The sequence below is a fragment of the Agelaius phoeniceus genome, chromosome 8, assembly GCF_051311805.1.
Source record: "Agelaius phoeniceus isolate bAgePho1 chromosome 8, bAgePho1.hap1, whole genome shotgun sequence".
In the NCBI taxonomy this organism is placed as follows: domain Eukaryota; kingdom Metazoa; phylum Chordata; class Aves; order Passeriformes; family Icteridae; genus Agelaius; species Agelaius phoeniceus.
The window spans coordinates 14,591,288-14,608,628 of record NC_135272.1 but is presented as its reverse complement, the minus strand read 5'-3'; the positions used below and the strand labels follow the sequence as shown (position 1 = coordinate 14,608,628).

At 44.4% G+C, this 17,341-nt stretch overlaps 1 protein-coding gene across 8 annotated transcripts in view; it reads left to right on the top strand.

Moving 5' to 3' along the window:
* The window catches only part of SMG7 (SMG7 nonsense mediated mRNA decay factor), a 56,630-nt gene that overhangs the window by 4,768 nt on the left and 34,521 nt on the right, over positions 1–17,341 (top strand). For 3 of the 8 annotated variants that reach the window (XM_077182047.1, XM_077182050.1, XM_077182051.1), the window contains exon 1: positions 1,604–1,941. The exons of 1 other annotated variant lie outside the window; for it this stretch is intronic. In XM_077182047.1, coding sequence (XP_077038162.1) covers positions 1,913–1,941 — 29 coding nt within the window. In that variant the 5' untranslated portion in view covers positions 1,604–1,912. Of the gene's footprint in view, positions 1–1,603; positions 1,942–17,341 lie in introns of those variants that run through there. 4 more of the 8 variants (XM_054638078.2, XM_077182048.1, XM_077182046.1 and 1 more) reach the window with 3 other exon arrangements.

Here is a 17,341-nt window from a genome sequence, read left to right as displayed (position 1 = left end):
GAAGAATAGAGGACAAAATTAGGATTGTTTAGGTATCTTCATGCTTTGTTTCTTCTTTTGAATGCTGTTGAGTGCTAATTCCCCACATCACAACATTTAGATTGAAATAATCACCAAACCTGCAGAGAATTTGATGTTTCATCATTCAGCTGTTGAGCTGTTCACTCATCTTTGCTTGATCCCAGGTTTTCATGCTGAGCAGCAGGAGAATTTGATGTCTCAATGACATAAAAGCCAAAGTTTGGCACGGAGACAGAGGACAGTCCAGTGCCACCTCTGTCCATGAAAATATCCACACCTGAATATATTTTCAATATATATTTTCAACCTGAAAAAAATGTGGGGGACTTATTTTTGAAACATGATCTTTCATTTTGTCCCCAGGTCACTTACAGACTCAAATGACACAACTTTTATTAGCCAGACACCTTGTGCTCATCTGATCCCAAATTTTCCTCTGCCTTATTTCTTCAGACTGGCTCATTTGCTCAAATGGGCACTGAACTCAGTGGGATTTTTCCTGCCACAAAAAAAAAAAAAAAAAAAAAAAAAAAAAAAAAAATTGGAGCACAAATCAAGTCACCAAGTCAGCATGGGAGGTGGGACCACATGGGATAAGTAGTGGAAATACTGTAAATATTGAGCAGTGATAGAATGTTGCACCCAGGTGCAAGGTTACTGCCTGATGTGCCCAGGTCCTGGCTCCATGCTGAGGGGGAGCTATGTCCAGCTCCAGAGTCCCAGCACAGGAAGAACATGGAGCTGCTGGAGTGAGTCCAGACAAGGCTACCAAGATGATCAGAGGGATGGAACAGCTTTGTTATGAAGAAAGGCTGGGAGAATTGGGGTTGTTCAGCCTGGAGAAAATAAACTTCAGTGTGACCTAATTGTCTCAAGACAGGAGAGACCTGAAGCTCCTGGAGCAGGCCCAGAGGAGGCTGAGGAGATGAGGAAGGGCGTGGAGCAGCTCTCTCGAGGAACCTGTGGCTGTTCAGCCTCCAGAGCAGACCCAGCTGAGAGGGGCCCTCATCCCCCTGTGTCCCTGCCTGCAGGGAGGGCTCAGAGCAAGGATCAGGCTCTGCTCCCTGGGGCCCAGCAATGGGACAAGGGACCATGGGCAGAAATGGATGCCCAAGAAGTTCCACCTGAGCATGACCAAGAACTTCTTTCCTGTGCAGTGACTGAGCACTGGAGCAGAGACCAGAGAGGCTGTGGAGTCTCTCACTTGGAGGTATTCCAGACCTGTCAGGACACAATCCTGTGCCATGTGCTCTGGAATGACCCTGCTTGAGCAGAGAGGGGGGACCCAATGACCCACTGTGATCCCTTCCAATCTGCCCCGTTCTGTGTTCCTGTAACTCTGTGGCGGGGCCCCCGCTAGCCCCAAGGGCCTCCCGGTGAGCGGCCCCTCCGAGGGCCGAGGGGCGCGGTGACAAAGCCGGCGGTGGCGGCGCGGCTCGGGCGGCGGATGCAGGCCCCGGGATGCGCCGCGGTTGCCATGGCGACGCCCCACCGCCCCCTCGGTTGCCATGGCAGCGGGCGGGGGAAGGGTTTGCCGGTGGCGCCGCCGGAAGTGCCGGCGGGGGCGGGGTCCGGCCCGGAAGCGCGGCCGGCGCGGCGGGAGGGCCGCAGCGGCTCGGCGGGGCGGGCGAGCGGCGAGCGGACGCCGCCGGTGCCGGAGCGGCGGAGCCGGGGCTGCCCGGGCCGCCGAGGGGCCGGAGCGGCGGGGCCGGCGGGGCGCGGGCGGGCCTGCCGGGCCGGAGCGCAGAGCGGGAACACCCCGCCCCTTCCTCCCCGCGGGCCCTGCACGGGAAGATGGCGGCGGCGGGAGGCGGCGGCGGCGGTGGCGCGGGGGCGGCGGGCCGGCCCGGGCTGTGAGAGCCGCGGCGGGACGGGCGGCGAGCGGCGGAGGATGAGCCTGCTGTGCGCGCAGTATCTCCGGTGAGTCTCTCCGGGGCGCGGCGGGCAGGCGAGGCCGCGGCCGGGCGGCCCGGGAACGGCGGGGAGAGGGCGGACCCGGAGCCCTCGGGCCTCGCAGCGGCTCTGAGGGGCGCTGGGCCGTGCCCGGGCCGGTGTGCGGGACCCGGCCCCCGCGCTCCCGAGCCCCGCGGGCGGCCGGGCTCGGCTGCCGCATGGCCCAGGGCTCCCCAGCAAGGTCACGCCGGTGCCGTGGAGCCGCGGGGAGGGTGGGAGAGTCCAGCGGCTTCCCTGGCGGAATTCCCCATCGCTTTCCGAGGGGGTGGCCCGGTAACCCAGCGCTGCGGAGCGAACCCAGGTTTGACCCCGGCTGCGGAGCGGGAGCAGCGCTCGCAGCCCCGGGAGGTGCTCTGGGAGAACGGGAGTAGCTGGAGTCGTGTCTCAGCCCTCGCCATCAGCTGGAAGTCCTCAGTCACGGCTGGCACAGCCAGTCTGTGCCGGGCACGGGCAGCGGAGGGCTTGGGAGAGGAGTGAGGCTGCCAGGGCTGTGCTTTCATACTGAACCGTTCCCCAGTCCCTCAAGTCGAGAGCACGAGATAGCTCACGGTGATACGAGCAGAACTTTGATAGGCTCTGGGGTGAATTTACACCCAAATGCTCGTTCTCTAGTGGTTCTCTAGTGGCTTTGGAGAGCAGCGTCGTGAGCTACAAATGGCTTTTCAGTAGCTGTAAAGTACTCACTGTCCAGGTTCGTGATTGTGTTGTGTCACCCTTGATGCTTCCAGAACACCTCATGGAAAAGGAGTAGGTATGCCAAAAGGGCATGCACGTTCCTACTGAGGAGTTCAGGGCTTGGGAAGGATTTAGAAGGAGTGAATCCAATGAGGATTTTACATTTCTAAAGCACTTTCTATACAGAGTTCTGAAACACTTCGACAGTCTCTCCAAATTCCTCCCTTCCTCCTCATCTTGTCTTTTGCCTCTGCTTCCTTCTGTTATCCCAGATCCTACCTCAGGTTGATTTCTTCAAAAAAGAAAAAAATGTAATATTTTTTTATTTAATAGTGAATTTATGACCTTTTTCTCTTCCAGATGCGTATACCTATGCTGTCATGAAACTTCTTCCTTCTTTCTTTCCTCTTACATCATGACAAAGCTTTTAAATGTTTTATTATTAGCACTCTTCTATCAGCAGAAGACTTGCTTTTTTATTGTAGGACATGTCTTAATAATACTGTGACATGTGGCTCCGTGTTCCCTCCTGTGAGTGCACGTGTCCTTTGGGCTGTGGGAGGCTGTGCCATGTTACACATGTCCCTGCTCCTGTCACCTTCCTGCACCACCAGGCTCTTCCATAGCACTTTGCTGTGCCAAGCTGGAAATCCTTCCTGCAAGCTGTGGGCAGGAATCACCAGTTTCTCCTCTCTTTGTTCCTCTCACACTTCAGCTCATCCTGGGTTGTTCCTGCTTTTTCCTGGCTGCTTTGTTTATGTTGTGCCAAAGCAACAGGACTGGAGCGTGTGCACATAACTAATGTGTTACAGTCAGTGTCTCTGTCACCAAGAGCCTTATCTCTTCCTAAAACAGGACAGTCCCCCTTCTAAACTTTTCATCACTTTCCTTCTGCCTCTGAAGACCATTTGGGTTTGTTCTCTCTGCAGAAGGTGTGCTTGGGGAAGGTTTCCTTGAAAAGCTGAGAAAGGCTTTTTGCATCCACAGAACGTACATTTAAATTGTTTGATTTGCATAGGGCAGAAATGCAGCTGCAGATTACTGCAGCCCAAGCTCATAAAGGGAACTGGGAATTAAGCCTCAGACTCTCAGAGCCAGTTCTGTTAGTCCTCTGTCTAAAGGAGGAGGGCATGCTCCTTTTTACTGAGGCAGGACAGGCTCAATCCAAATGTAATGAGGAAGGGATAGGCCAAAGTGTAACAATGTGAGAGGGCAGCTTAGCAAAATGTTGTGCCCAATGAAGACATGAGGCAAGCAGTCTGTGCTGCCTTCATTGTCTTAACACTAAGGAGGGACAGAAAAGTTTCTGCAAGAAATCGTTTTTCTGTGTATTTGGATTTTAGACAGATTTCTAAGGTCAACATGTAACGATTGAATACCTAGTGAAATAATGACTCTGCAAGAATCAAGCTGTTGAAATGATGAGTGGGGAAGAATGGACTTTTAGCTGGACTACCTTAACTCTTCTACTTCTGGGTTCTTGCTTTCTGTATGTGTGTGAATCAGCTATTTTAAAATGCTATCCTTGAAGGACTGTGCCCCTTCAATCAACCTGTGAGAACTGAGGAACACATGAGCCCCCTACAGAAGTCTTCCAGGAAGAGCAAATAAGGTCAGGCTTCGTGTACTGAGTCTTTGAAAAGTTGCAGGAAAGTCTGTTTTTAAGTCATCTTCCTATGTTGCAATAGATTTTTGGGATTTTTGCTTTCCCAGTTTTATCCTTTTCAAAGTCATCTGTCAAGGGTATTGGAGTATATCCTCTCCCATCTAGTTTCCTACCTACTTCACTGGAGTCATTGTTTGAGTCACTTCTCAAAGACTTGCACTGCATCTGGTAAGGTGAGTAGACCTTTCAGAGGGCTCTTTTAGGAGACAAGAACCTAAAAGATATTTTAGGAAACAGGGACATTGTTCAAGTCTCCCTGTTCAGGTGAATCTGTTCATTGCCACTGGCTGAAAATTTGTATCCATGCTATTTGTGCTGCTTAGGGAATCTACAAGTACTCTCCAGAAATCAAATTAATCTCACAGGGCACTTATTTTAAACTAGACATTTCATGTATCCTGCTAGATATAAAAGGTCACTTTTAAGCAAAATATCACTGAAAGGATTTCTGACACAATAGCACAGAAACTTGTGAGCACATCCATTTTATAAGCCCGTGTTGAGCTTTAGTCCATGTTTATTCACTTCAGAGAAATGATCTTCAATGCCAATTTTATGTGTTAATGTTCAAAAAGGAGTTAACTAGGATTCAGAAGTTTAGCAGTTTGACAAATGATTGTCTCAACTGCACTTCAAAAAGATGTGAGCTCAGTTACCAGTTAAATGGGGCATTGCTCTGGTAAACTGTGGCTTTTAGCACAAGCACAAATGTAGAATAAAAAGTGCTTGAATTACAGGGCTTGAACACTGCTTAGAAATTCCAGTGCTGATGAACCAGTAGGTAGTTTCCTGTAGCCTTATGATGAGGCTATAACCAAATTCATTAAAGGTTTGACTGCTTTAATAATTCAAATTGTGGGTCTCTTTTTTGAAGACTCATCAGTAGCTCCATTAACTTGTGCATCTGCTGTGTCTCTTCATGGTTACTCCTTTGCTGTCTGCCAGCCTGTGACACACCTCTTTGCAGAGTTTCTGCTCTGTTGAAGGAGGAGGCCAGAGCAGAGGTAATTGCAGTCTGTGTGTGAGCATGTTCTGGTACTGATTCCTGGTCAGAATGATGCAGAGGTGATGCTTGTCTGTGCTGGAAAGGCACCAACCAGAATACTGCTTGAATGAGTCTCAGCAAGGCTAAGGCAGTTATTTAATTATCTTGGGAGTATATGAAGGAAAAAGTTAGTAAATGTAACCTCTTAATAGAGAACCCTGTGTCCCTGCAATGGACTTCTGGAGTTGGCAGGGTCACAAGGCTGGAGGAGAGGCCTCAGGAGGCTCCTGTCCAGCCTCCTGCTTGCAGCAGGGACAGCTTTGGGCTCAGACCAAGTGCCCCGGGCTTGAAAACCTCCAGGGATGGAGACATTTCAGCCTTTTGGGGCAGCTTGAATATCCTTGTGGTGGAAAAGATTTTCTGTACATCCAGTCTGAACTGTTTTATCTTATGCCCATTGTCTCTTGTGCTCCCACATGGAGAGCTGGATCTATGTTCTCAATCCCCTTCCTGGAGGCATGTGGCAGCTGTGGGTGCCCTGGAGCCTTCCCTGCCTCACACTGACCTAGCCTGGCTCCACAGCCTCTCCTCCAGTCCCAAATGCAAGTGCTCCAGCCCTGACTGCTCTGGAGGCCCTGCTCCAGTTGTTCCACAGCTTTCTTGATTTGTCTTGGTATCTGAACATGACCAAATCAGTCTTGGAAAGTATTCCCTCCAGCTTTTTGTTTTCTGAAATGATTAATGCTACTTGCATACAGTGTTTACTCTTGAATTTTAAGCAAGATGTAGTGGGGTCTGCTTTGGCCTTCCTGGAGACCCCTCATAGCTTGATGTTTTCTTTGGGGAGCATAAAGTCTCCCTTCTAGTTTGTTTTTTTCTCTATATAAGATGTCTCCACCATTTGATAACTAGAATTTCTGCCAATATTTAATATGAGCAACACTTCTTATTCTTCTTTGAGGGTGAGAATAATGATTTTAAAAGGCAAAGATTGATGATGGCTGCTATTTACTTAGGATCAACAAGCTTTTTGTGGTGACCTATGAAGCGAAAAGAATCACAATCAAAAAAGTGTCACGCAATTCCCCACTGAGCTTTCTGCTGAAGGAAATACATCTTGCTGAGAGCCCCAAGACTCACACCATACTCCTCAGGTGTCTGGGCAGCAATTACTTGTTCCCTTTTTCCTATCATGGGCATCCAAATTATTGAGCATCCTCCTGTCATCCAGGGACAACTTGTGCTCAAGTCACTGTCACACCTGTGATAATTTTTTGTTTTTTAAACCTAGATTCTTAAGGAAACAAGTTGAAATGTCCTGCAGTTGGTTGCTGCCATTATAAGTTTGTGGAAGTTAGCTGGTTAGGTGATTATGTCTGGGTGATCCAAATGAGTGTGCCTGGTGAGAGAGAAGCAGGCAGAGCCCAGGGGTAAAGCAGCACTTCCAGAACTTCCCCTGAGCTGTGGTGTGCTGGTCTCTGTGCTGGGGTTTGGGCATGCTCCTTCATAGGGAGGTAGCAGCAGGGATGGCAGTGCCTGTGCAGGTTTGCAGGTGCTGGGCATATTTTCCTGCTGGAGGGGCTGGCAGGAAGGTGAACATGTGCCAGGGAGAAGAGGGCTGCAGTAACCAGAGAACGTGACTTGCTTGGCACTTGGCAAAAGCTTGGCCATACAAGGGTGGGTTTTAAACTTGAACAGCTCTTGATGGAAGTTTCTCACTCTCCCTCACCCTCACCCCTGATGTGATGGCAAAAGTTTATGAGTTTGTGGCCAAGTCTAAAGAAGCTGAACTGGGGAACCACACGAGGTTAAAACTGCTTTAGTTTTGTTTTTTACCCATGGGGTTTCGTTCAAGTTGGTTTCCTGGTCCCGTCCATTGTGTTACTACAGATGTGCTGACAAAAAGGGTGAAGCTGTGTGCAACAGGATTGAAGCACTACTGGTTAAGAGTGGGGTGGGACTGCTGCTTGGAGTGATAGTGCTCATTATCAATCAAGTGCCCACTGACCCACAACCCCAGTAAATAGTGTCCTGTTTCCTAAAATATGGCTGTAGCTACATATAGAATATCATCCTTATAGAATGTACCTGGTCTCACTGTCCACAAACCATACCCCTATTTCCAGTCTGGACTGAGAGTCTCCCCTTGCTGCAGAACACAGTGTATGCTCTTACTGCCTCTCTTTGTGCTCTGCTGTGAGGTTACTTGCACCACAGTGTTCCAGTGACCTAGAAGTGCAGGTTAGTGTAAGTAAAGTTACAGCTGTATTTATTTATTTATTTATTTATTTTTGATGGCAGGGATGATTCCTGTAGCAATTAGTTCTTGTTCTAACCTGCATATTCCTATGTAGTTTGAATCTTTATTGGAAAAGAGAAAGTTCTGTTGTGGCAGTAAAACCAGGTGATGCTTGTCTGAAGTGTTAATGAGGGAGGGCACCAAAGCATTTTGAGAAGGCTGCCCTTGTCCCTGAGTATGGGGGTTGGAGGGTTTTTTTTCCTCAGTTTCTTCATTTCAGTGCATGGTAAGAAGGTACATTTTCTTGGTGAATTAGCTGTTTTATTTAAGGAGTCAGTGTAAAGCATACTGTGATATTCTGGCTACTTGTAAAATCCATTTCTTCTATCCTAAGAAGTCATAACAAGTAACCATAGCTTGGTCCAGTGAGATGATTTGGCCTCTAAATAAGCTGAATTGTATCACAAACTTTTAATTTAAGCAACTTAAATCTGTTAAATCAATGTATCTGGAAACTGAAGCTTCCCTGCTTTTTTTAGTTTGCCACATTGGCTGTTGTGGGCATTTCCTATTGGAGAAAGAAAGGTTGAGTTGATGGGAGAAGTCAGTGACTTGATGGATAAATACCTTGGCATGTTCCCTGCCCTGCTCAGCCAGCAAAAATGAGTATAGAAGGAGAATAATTGCAGTTCAAGTGCATGGTGACTGGGGAGGGAAAAGTGGATAATTTGCTGTAGGATCTGATTTTGTTGGATGAGGAGCTGCTGGGGATTGTAGACGTTTAAGGGTTCTTCATCTTCACAACAGTAGCAGAGATTCACTCATAGCAGCAGGCTGGTAGAAGAGCAGTTAAAGAATGAAGCTATAATTTGTAAGGAATATATGTGGGAGGACACTAGTTGTTGCTTTCATTACTTTGAACTTGAGGATTGTCCTCATCTTACTGGAAAAACTGCACAGCTGCTGTCAGGCAGGAGGGGAAGAAACCCACAGATTTTTTCCTTAAAATCATTAGCAGAGATGCATACTTTGATTCTGTACTTTTTAATGTATTATGAGGGAGGTAATAGATTTCAGTGGTGTTTGGGAAAACACAGGTTTTCCTGTGCTCAGGGAGGGATATGGTATCTTATTTCTCCATCTAACTGCTGTGGACAGAATAGAGGAATAACAGATTGTTTGTTGTGAAGTGATGTGAGGACTCTGGGCCATCATTTCTCATGATTCCAGGGTGGAGGGCTGGTGGCTTTGTCTGTGTGTGCCTGCTGAGCCCTTGAGTGGTTGCACTGGGCAGGGCATTGCTGGAAGCATTACAGCTGTACAGGAGCCATCACTAGCTGCCACTTGTGCAGCCCTGCTCCAAGTCCTGCCCTTGGGCCACATTTCTACACTTGTCTGCCCACTGCCACTCTTCCCATTTGAATTTAAGACAAAGTTTTCGTTGTGAACTTGGGGACTTCCCAGATGACCAAATGAGGGGGAAGTGGCTTAAAGAGTGTTCTGAAGCTGGGTATTTAAATTGCTCTGAGTTAAATCAGCAGGTACTTGTTCAGATCAATGTAATCCTGTGAGTTGGGGTGGAATAAACCTTTTGGAGTGACATTAGGTGTGCTTTCTCTTCTTTCTGTATTCCAGTCAGACTTCTCTTGGATTATTCACACTGGCTTCTGCACTCAAGGGATTATCATAAGGAACCAGAAGGCTGAGGAGTCTGAATCTCTTGGGTTTGTTACAGAGCTGTGGGTGACAGACTGAATTTCACTGATGGGGCTCCACTCAGAGATACCCTTGAAGTACTTAGGAGTCCTGCTAGAATTAATATTCTCTTCCATCTTCAGGGAAAACAAATATAATATTTCTGAAAGTACTTACTATGTCCTGAATACATCAGCAGTCTATCTCTCATTTATTTCATGTTTTTGGTGCTGAAAGTGTCCTCTAGTGCTCAGCCTCATTGAACAGTATTCTGCTTTGTCTGATGGTGGTATGGGTAAAGCTGATTTTTATTTTATTTCTCCCCATCCTCTCCTCTGACGCATTGTCTGTTTTGGGTCTGCAGGCCCTGCTTGTTGTACAGCTGAATTATCTGAGAGCTACTCTCTAGCTGTTAGAAAATGAGAAATTCATTTTGAGTGTGGAACCTTTAAGACTGATTCTGCCAAAATAGTGTGGGGAACATTTCTTGAACTACTTAAAGGAAACTACTTTTTTCTCTGGAAAACAGAAAAACAGGCGTTTTGGGCATTAAGCATCTTTACTTCAGACTTTGGTGTTTCCTGATGTCTTAATTTAATGAGGCCTTGAGAGTTGTTCCTATTTGGTCAGGCTATGGCAAGGGGCAGTTTGTTTGGATCCTGCCTGTTTTGGGCCCCCTGGACCCCCCATAATCTGTGCTGTGTTATTTACCACATCTTAACTTCCCTACACATGAAGAATAAATTAATTTTTTGATAAATCTGCTGGGAAAACCATTTTTTCCCTTTGTTTTATGCTAGTCCTGTAAATAGTGCTGCTGTCTTTTGAAATTCTCCTGGGATTTGATTTGCCATGTCCTGTGTTGGTCTGGCCATGGTGTGGAGAAAGCATGTGGATATTGCCATGTGTCCAACAGCTGTGACTGTGTGATAATCTTTTTTTAACCCAAACAACCTTTGACAGCTTTGGTTCCTTCTGCAAACATTACTGCTTTTGGCAGGGCCTTTGGGCATTCCTGCTCTTAATTCAAGGTACACTTGAGCTGTTATGAGGGATCTTCAGGGCAGATTTTCCAAACTAGCCTAATAATAACTGAAAATGGAAATGCTAATCCTCTATACCTATGGAGAAGGAAGAATGGGACAAGACTTCTGCCTGTTGATGTTGTCTGTGTTGAAGTAGTGTAAATGCTTGTTGATGACATTGCCATAACCAAATTTGTGAGCAGAGAGACTTGATCCAGCCAGGTATTCCCAGGAAAAAGCCAATCTGTTGGTAAGAATTGTGTTCAAAGGATTTAAACCACATTTATAAGTATTAAAGAAAGACCTAGACCCACCAAAAGTGTACAAAAACGTGAAAACTGAAGCAGCTCTTAGAACTAAAACATGCTGCTCCAGTTACTAGAAAAATAAAGGAAATATTATTTCAATTTTTTTTAAAGTGAGATTTCTATATTGGTTAATGATTGTAAATTCAGTTATTAAAATATGCAGAGTAAATTTGCAATAAAAATCTAGAAGGATTTTCATTTGTCTTAATACCATTGATAGGTGTAATGTTGAACGTATATGTGAAATCTTTAACTAGAAAAGAAGTGATAAAATCCTTAATATGCATTGTTGACATACACCTGAATTATTACAGCAGGCCTTAATTTATGAGCATGTCTCACAGATTATGCCAGGGCATGAACGTCTGGCAGGTATTCCATCCAGCTTGAACATACCATGACTATTTCATTTAGAGATTTATTTTGTTTTGAGGTACATGGTAGGAGATATGGGGCTTGGGGCAAAGACATCTGTAGGGGATTGTGGCTTGCTCTGACTTCAGCTGGAGTACTTGTTTTCTGGGTTTGATATCAAGGACTAACATAATCTTTAATGCTTAAAAGTACCCAGAATAATATTTCCAGTGTGTTTCTAATGAAGATGTCAAGTGCTTGCTGATGCTGCTGGTGTGACTACAGACTATTTTGGTCCCTTCCATCATAGGTGGCCAGTGAGAAGTCAGCACTAAAAAAAGTGCTGTGTCTGCCTGTGACATTATGTTATGTGCTAAGGATTTGGGGATACTCATTCAAGATCAGTTAAAATTCTGTACTCTTTGATTAAAGATGGTTACCAAAATGTATCTTCTGTCCTGCATAACCGATCGTGTTAATTCCTGAAATAATTATTTGAGAATTGCTGTGCTGGAGCATTAGGTGATGTGGGTCAAGAGTGTTTTGTCTTCAGGAAGGACAGATCCAAAAGACATGAAGATCTTTGGGCCTTTAAGGACTCAGGTGCTGGAAATTTTTTGTGTATAATGGGAAATGCTCTTGGACATTTGGATTTCAGATTTGGTATTAAAGCGCATGATTCACCTCACTTCCCTGCTTTATTGTCAAATGCTGAAGCACAGTGCCAAAATTATTCTATTTTCAAACTTGTTTTGGACATGCTGGTATACTACACAAAACAAATGACTATGAAATCCCTCTATAGTTGATTGCAAAGTGAAATGCACAGGCTGCATTGGTTTGTGCAGCCTGAGTAACACACAAATGCTGAGTTAATAGCTGGTAACTATGTAGTCACATGTTGAATCTTTTGATGGCATTGTCTCTTCTTGCTTAATGTGCCTCAGATTCAGGGAATGTCTCCTCTGAGTGAGGGACAGTCACTACCCTTCCCCATGTTGCAGAACTAGCAGTGGGTTGAGCAAGGCTGGTGATTTTTGCTCTGGGATTTGGTGGTAGGAAGGAAGTGAAGTGGGTGAACCCAAGGCACGCAGCAGTTCCTGAAGGCAAGGCATAATGCCATGTGGGAAAGGTTTGGCAGTGTCTGGGGTGCTGCTTTGGGCTATGGAGGTGACTTGGTACAACCTTAAAAACAAGCAACCTAATGATTGTCAGAAATAACATCAGGGTGATGGAATGGGCTATATGACTTTTTGAGGGCCTTTCTAGGCTTATGATTTGATCTTCAGGTGGGATGTGTTAATCCATTGCTATGGAGCCTTTTCCTCAACCTTTGCAGGAGATAATGAGGTCTGGTCTGACTGCTGAAAGGGAGACTGCAGTCTGGGAAACTGCATTCATGTTATTCTTTTCTACAGTTTATGTTTAGTAAAGGTCTGCTAAACCCCCACGTTTTTCCATATATGATTCATAAAGCAGATACTGATTTGTAGTCAGCTGAACATCATGTGGACTTTTCTGACATAGAACTAGAATGGACTCTGTCTTTAGGTCTTAAGATTTAAATTTGAAATAATTTTTTGGATTTTAATGAATATATTTAGGCCTCGCAAGTAGATTTAACCTTGGGAGTTGTAAATTTACTCAGATGCTTGCTCCTAACCAATCCATTAGTTTTCAAAACAGGAAAGGAGGTTACTGGTTAACTGGGAGCACCTGGCAGCATTCAGTGGAGCAGTGGTGGCAGCAGATCCTGTTCAGAGGCAGTTTGGGCCTGCTGGAGCAGAGCTACACAGGTCAGCTGGACTTGGGCCATGGAGCTGCATCTCTTCAACCAGGCTGGATTTCCTCCAGACCTGTTGGTGTTTGATGGGCCCCAAAAGCTTCAAGGTGCACCTTTCCTGGAGAGGACATTCTTGTATCCAGTATCTTGTACACAGTCGTGTATCCATCTGCTTCCCTCCTTCTGTGCTAATAACATTTGCTAGATCTGAGCTGGTTGGACTGGTCATAGGTTTCCCCTTCAGCTGAACACAGAACAGAGTAACTTCCCAATTTCCAGGAGTACCATGTGTTTTGGTGATGGATTTGAGTATTGTAGGCAGCAGCCCTTCTGGATGAGCCACTCCTGAACTGAGGAGAACCAACAGTAGAGGACTGCAGGTGAGTTTTGTGTTGCTAAGCCAGAAATTATTTGAATGTTCTCTACTTGGAAAGTAAGTTTATCTCAGAACAGCATTGCCTATGTGTTTCTGATAGAGAATGGGGAGCAGCTAATGAGACTCCTGTAAATGATTGGCAATGATGTAGTGAGTACCCATTTAATTATCATAAATGGAGGGTATAATATTCTCCCTGACTGGTGTTCAGCCTTCTGCTGTTACTGTGCTTTCAGAGTATGGTTTGCATGTAATTTCAAGATGGAGAATTGAAAATAATTTCTAAGATGCAGCTTGCAATTAGGATCATATCCAGATGTAATCAGGGTGTGTTTTTGTCAAGGCTTGTGTGTACCATGTGGTGTCCTTTCAAACCTCTTAATAATGAAAAGCTTTTTAAAACTTTTGGGTATGTCATGTTTGTGCATAGATGTGTGTTTTGTGTGATGTTGATGTGATTGGGAGTTTATAAAATAAATGGGATTGACAAAAACAGTTTACAGTTATTGAATGACCTCAATATTTAAATATCAATAATTTTTCTTTAAGGCTTATGTTTTGGAAGGCCTTGACTGTCTGGGCATAGATCTTAGTGTAAGGAGTTGGAGAGCACGTGTTAAAAACACTGAACTCCACTGTACCTGTCATAGCTAACCTGCTACAAACACAGTATGAGGTATTACTTGTGCTTTATTTCTGCCACCTCTGATGGTACCATCTAATGGATTTGCTCTTTATCCATCTGCTGCTTAGCAATGAAGACAGTATCTCAAATTCCCAGTAACTGACTCCTCTTAAATCACAGAATCACAGAATTTCTAGGTTGGAAGAGACCCTTAAGATCATTGAGTGCAACCCATGTTCTAACACCTTAACTAGATCATGGCACCAAGTGCCGCATCCACTCTTTTTTTAAACACATTGAGGGATGGTGACTCCACCACCTCCCTGGGTAGATGATTCCAGTATTTGACCACTCTTTCTGTGAAAAACTTCCTCCTTAATTCTAGCCTGTATCTCCCTTGGTGCTTCCCCAAAGTTCCTTGTTGTGGGTAGTGAGGGAGCAAAGCTTTGTTTTGGTGTCTAACTTCCTTTAAGGGAGAGGGCTGTCAATGGCTGAGAGGATTGGAGAGCAATCTTGAAGTTTTTGTGCACTTGTACCTTTAAGATTGCCTTAGTTTTGAGAAAATCTGTTTATCCAAGATAAAGATTGGAGGAGATACACAGATGGATTATGTATTTGATCTTAAATGTTTTGCCTTTCACTTGTTCTCAGGTCAGCTGCAAAGCTGACATATTGTCAGCCAGTGTAGTAAATGTGGTACTGTATGGATGTGCCAGGGTATTCCACAAAAGTATTACTTTTTTACTGTTTGCTATTAAAAGTTTTCTTTTGAAGGTATTCCTTAACATGAAAATATATCAATGTCTTGAATCACCACACATATTAAGTATTCATTTATTATTTCCTGAGCACGCCTTTTTATAGCTAATAAATTCTCATTACTGTTACTAAACCAGAATTTTTCTATACTGAAAATAGTGTCAGGGTTACCTATGGAGCTACACTGTCAGGTCCTGGAAGGTAAACGAGTTAAAGGTGACTGGAGTTTTTGTGGTTATTTTTATCCCTGCTGTCTTTAATAAAATTCCACATAACTAGTAGGTCAAGATGCCAGGTTTAAAGAACAGCATAGTCAGTATTTTTTAAAAATTACTATGGAAACACAACTGAGCTTTCCTGAGCTAGTCCTAACATTACATTTATTGCCAGCTGTTCTTGCTTGGATTGGAAAATATGGGTTGTTGGGTATATAGTTTTCAGGTTACTCTCCTGGCATAAATTCTGGAGTTCTGTGGAACAGATGGAGGCATATTGCTGATCCTGAATGGCTGGACCCCATTTCTGAAGTATTTAGCTCATGTTCTGACTCCAGGTTGTGTAAGGAGGGGGAGAGTCCAGTAGAGGCAGTGGAATGCCAGAAGCCTGAGCAGTGTAGGAGGTTTGTATTTCCCTCTCTGTAGATTAAATCAGAGATTAAGAACACATTAACTTTCCTTACAAGTGCTTTTACCTTTGGGGCACATCGTTTTAAAATCTTGAGACAAAGAAACTGACTTCCCTGAAAGTGGAGGAAGAAAATGAGTTTGAGTGAAGCTGACTGCAAGGGTACTTCTACCCTTATCCAAGGAGGAGGAATGTCAGCTCTGATCAAACCTGGAAAGAGTTGCTTTTGGTGGTTCTGTTTTGAGGATGATTATTATGACTTGCTTCTAATAGAGGAGAAGGAGGGAAGATGGGATTAAGGAAAACCGTGCTCTGTGTCCCCATTTCTTGACATCCTCCTCAGCTACAGTGAGAACACAAAAGGAATAGAGCAGGATTCCCTGTGGGGGGGTTTGTATTCAGGTGGTGATTGCTTTGCTTTAATACCTGCTTGCAGAAGTGTAGGTTTTTGTTTTTACTGGTGATGAAGTTCTTGTTTCTGTGGCTTTGATCTACAGCTATAATCTGATTAAACTGCAGGTCAAGGAAATTAGCTGTACCCTGGCTTCAGCTGCCTGTAAGAGGAATAATAAGATTTAAACTACTTAACACATAAAATTGACAGTAAGATGATTGTGTTAAAGGTGTTTTTCATTAGTGTGTGTTAGCAGTGGCCTTCCAAGGCACATGGGAACATTTAATTCCATGACCCACAGGCTGAAGATCTCTTGGTACCTCAGTAAGAGCTGACATCACTCAAACCTGCCAGCTCCCAAAGCAAGCAATCCCAGAACTTTGTGCAAACTATGGTCCTTTAAGTTAGGTGGCAACACTTGAAAGTTTGGAACAGTAAGAACTTGTTCTATAGAAGTAAAGCTGTTAACAGTGCATGTCTGATGTATGAGTAGGTAGAGTCTTTACACAAATTAATAAGTAAAATCATTGTTGGATGCTATGTACCCCTGCAAAATCCTGATTCCATGCATTTGCCCTTTCAGGAAAAGGTATGTGGGAGCTGTTGTCTGAAGCCTGTTGTATTCAGGTGATGTTGAATTAATGGGTGGAGGAAAAATAAAAGCTGAAGTTTACCCACAAGTTTGCTATTACTATACTTCAGGCATAACCATCTAGGTTTGTGCACAATCCTAAGATTGCTGTCAAAATATTTCCTTGTGACAGGTCATAGTTAGAGATACAGTAACTGTCTACAAAACAGTTTAGGGAAGTCAGAGTTATGTCTGAGAACTCAACCTTTAGCAAAGTGTACCAGCTGTAAAGGATTAGTAGCCAGAGAGTCTCTAAAAATTCTAAAGAAAGCTTTCAGTTTTAGCAAGTGTTAGTGGTAACTCTTAGGAATTGAAGGAAAAATACTTATTTTCCAAAAAACTGTCAACCATTTGTATCAGCAAGTTTTCCTCACATCTGAAGTGCCAAAGTCCAGATGTGAATGATGTCCTGGATACAGTGCTTGGGGGCTTCTGGACAATCAATCTCCCCTAAATATGCTGTGGAATATTCAGTGTCCATGCTGTTAGTGTTTCCTACTGCTTCCACCTGCCCTGAATCAGCATGGGTATGCTTAAATACAGACAAATAAAGAAAAAAACCCCACTGAGTATTAAAATTATTATAAATTTTTGTTGAAGATAACTGTTGTTTTGAGGAAAATCTAAAATGGCAGGTTGTTGCTTTGAAGTTCCTTCTGCTGTGAGCCTTGCCAAACATTGAAATAATGGCATTTAAATATTGTTTGACTTTTAGTATGCTAGTATAGAAAATTTACCTTTTCTACCCAAAATGAAACATGTCATATATTTATTCTATATATTCTCTGTGTTTTTCTATTCCCTTTCAGAAGAATTAAAGCTTTCTGGCAGTGCCCTTTATGAGCCTTGGGATCCGTCACCTCCTGCTAGGGCACATCAGGCTGCAGGTGCTTTTCATTGTGGTACAGTACCTCCAGGAAAGAGAACTGCAGGAGTGTGAATTTCTGCTTGGAGTGAAACTCCTGACCACTTAAAGTTTTTTAGATTTTAGTAATGAGATTGGATTCTGATGGCTTTTATAAGCCCAGCTGCCTGGATTCATTTCCCATTTTAGTCATGTAAATCCTCAATTCCTTATCGGGGGTTGTGTTACTGTTATTTGATGAGAGAACTGATACAGCTGATACAGCTTAGGGCTGTCAGGGGAAAACCAGGTGGAGTTCCCCTTCAGGAAGGGTGAAAGCAGTGTGGTGTTCTTGTTGGCTTTGTGAGATCTGGGGGTTTCCAT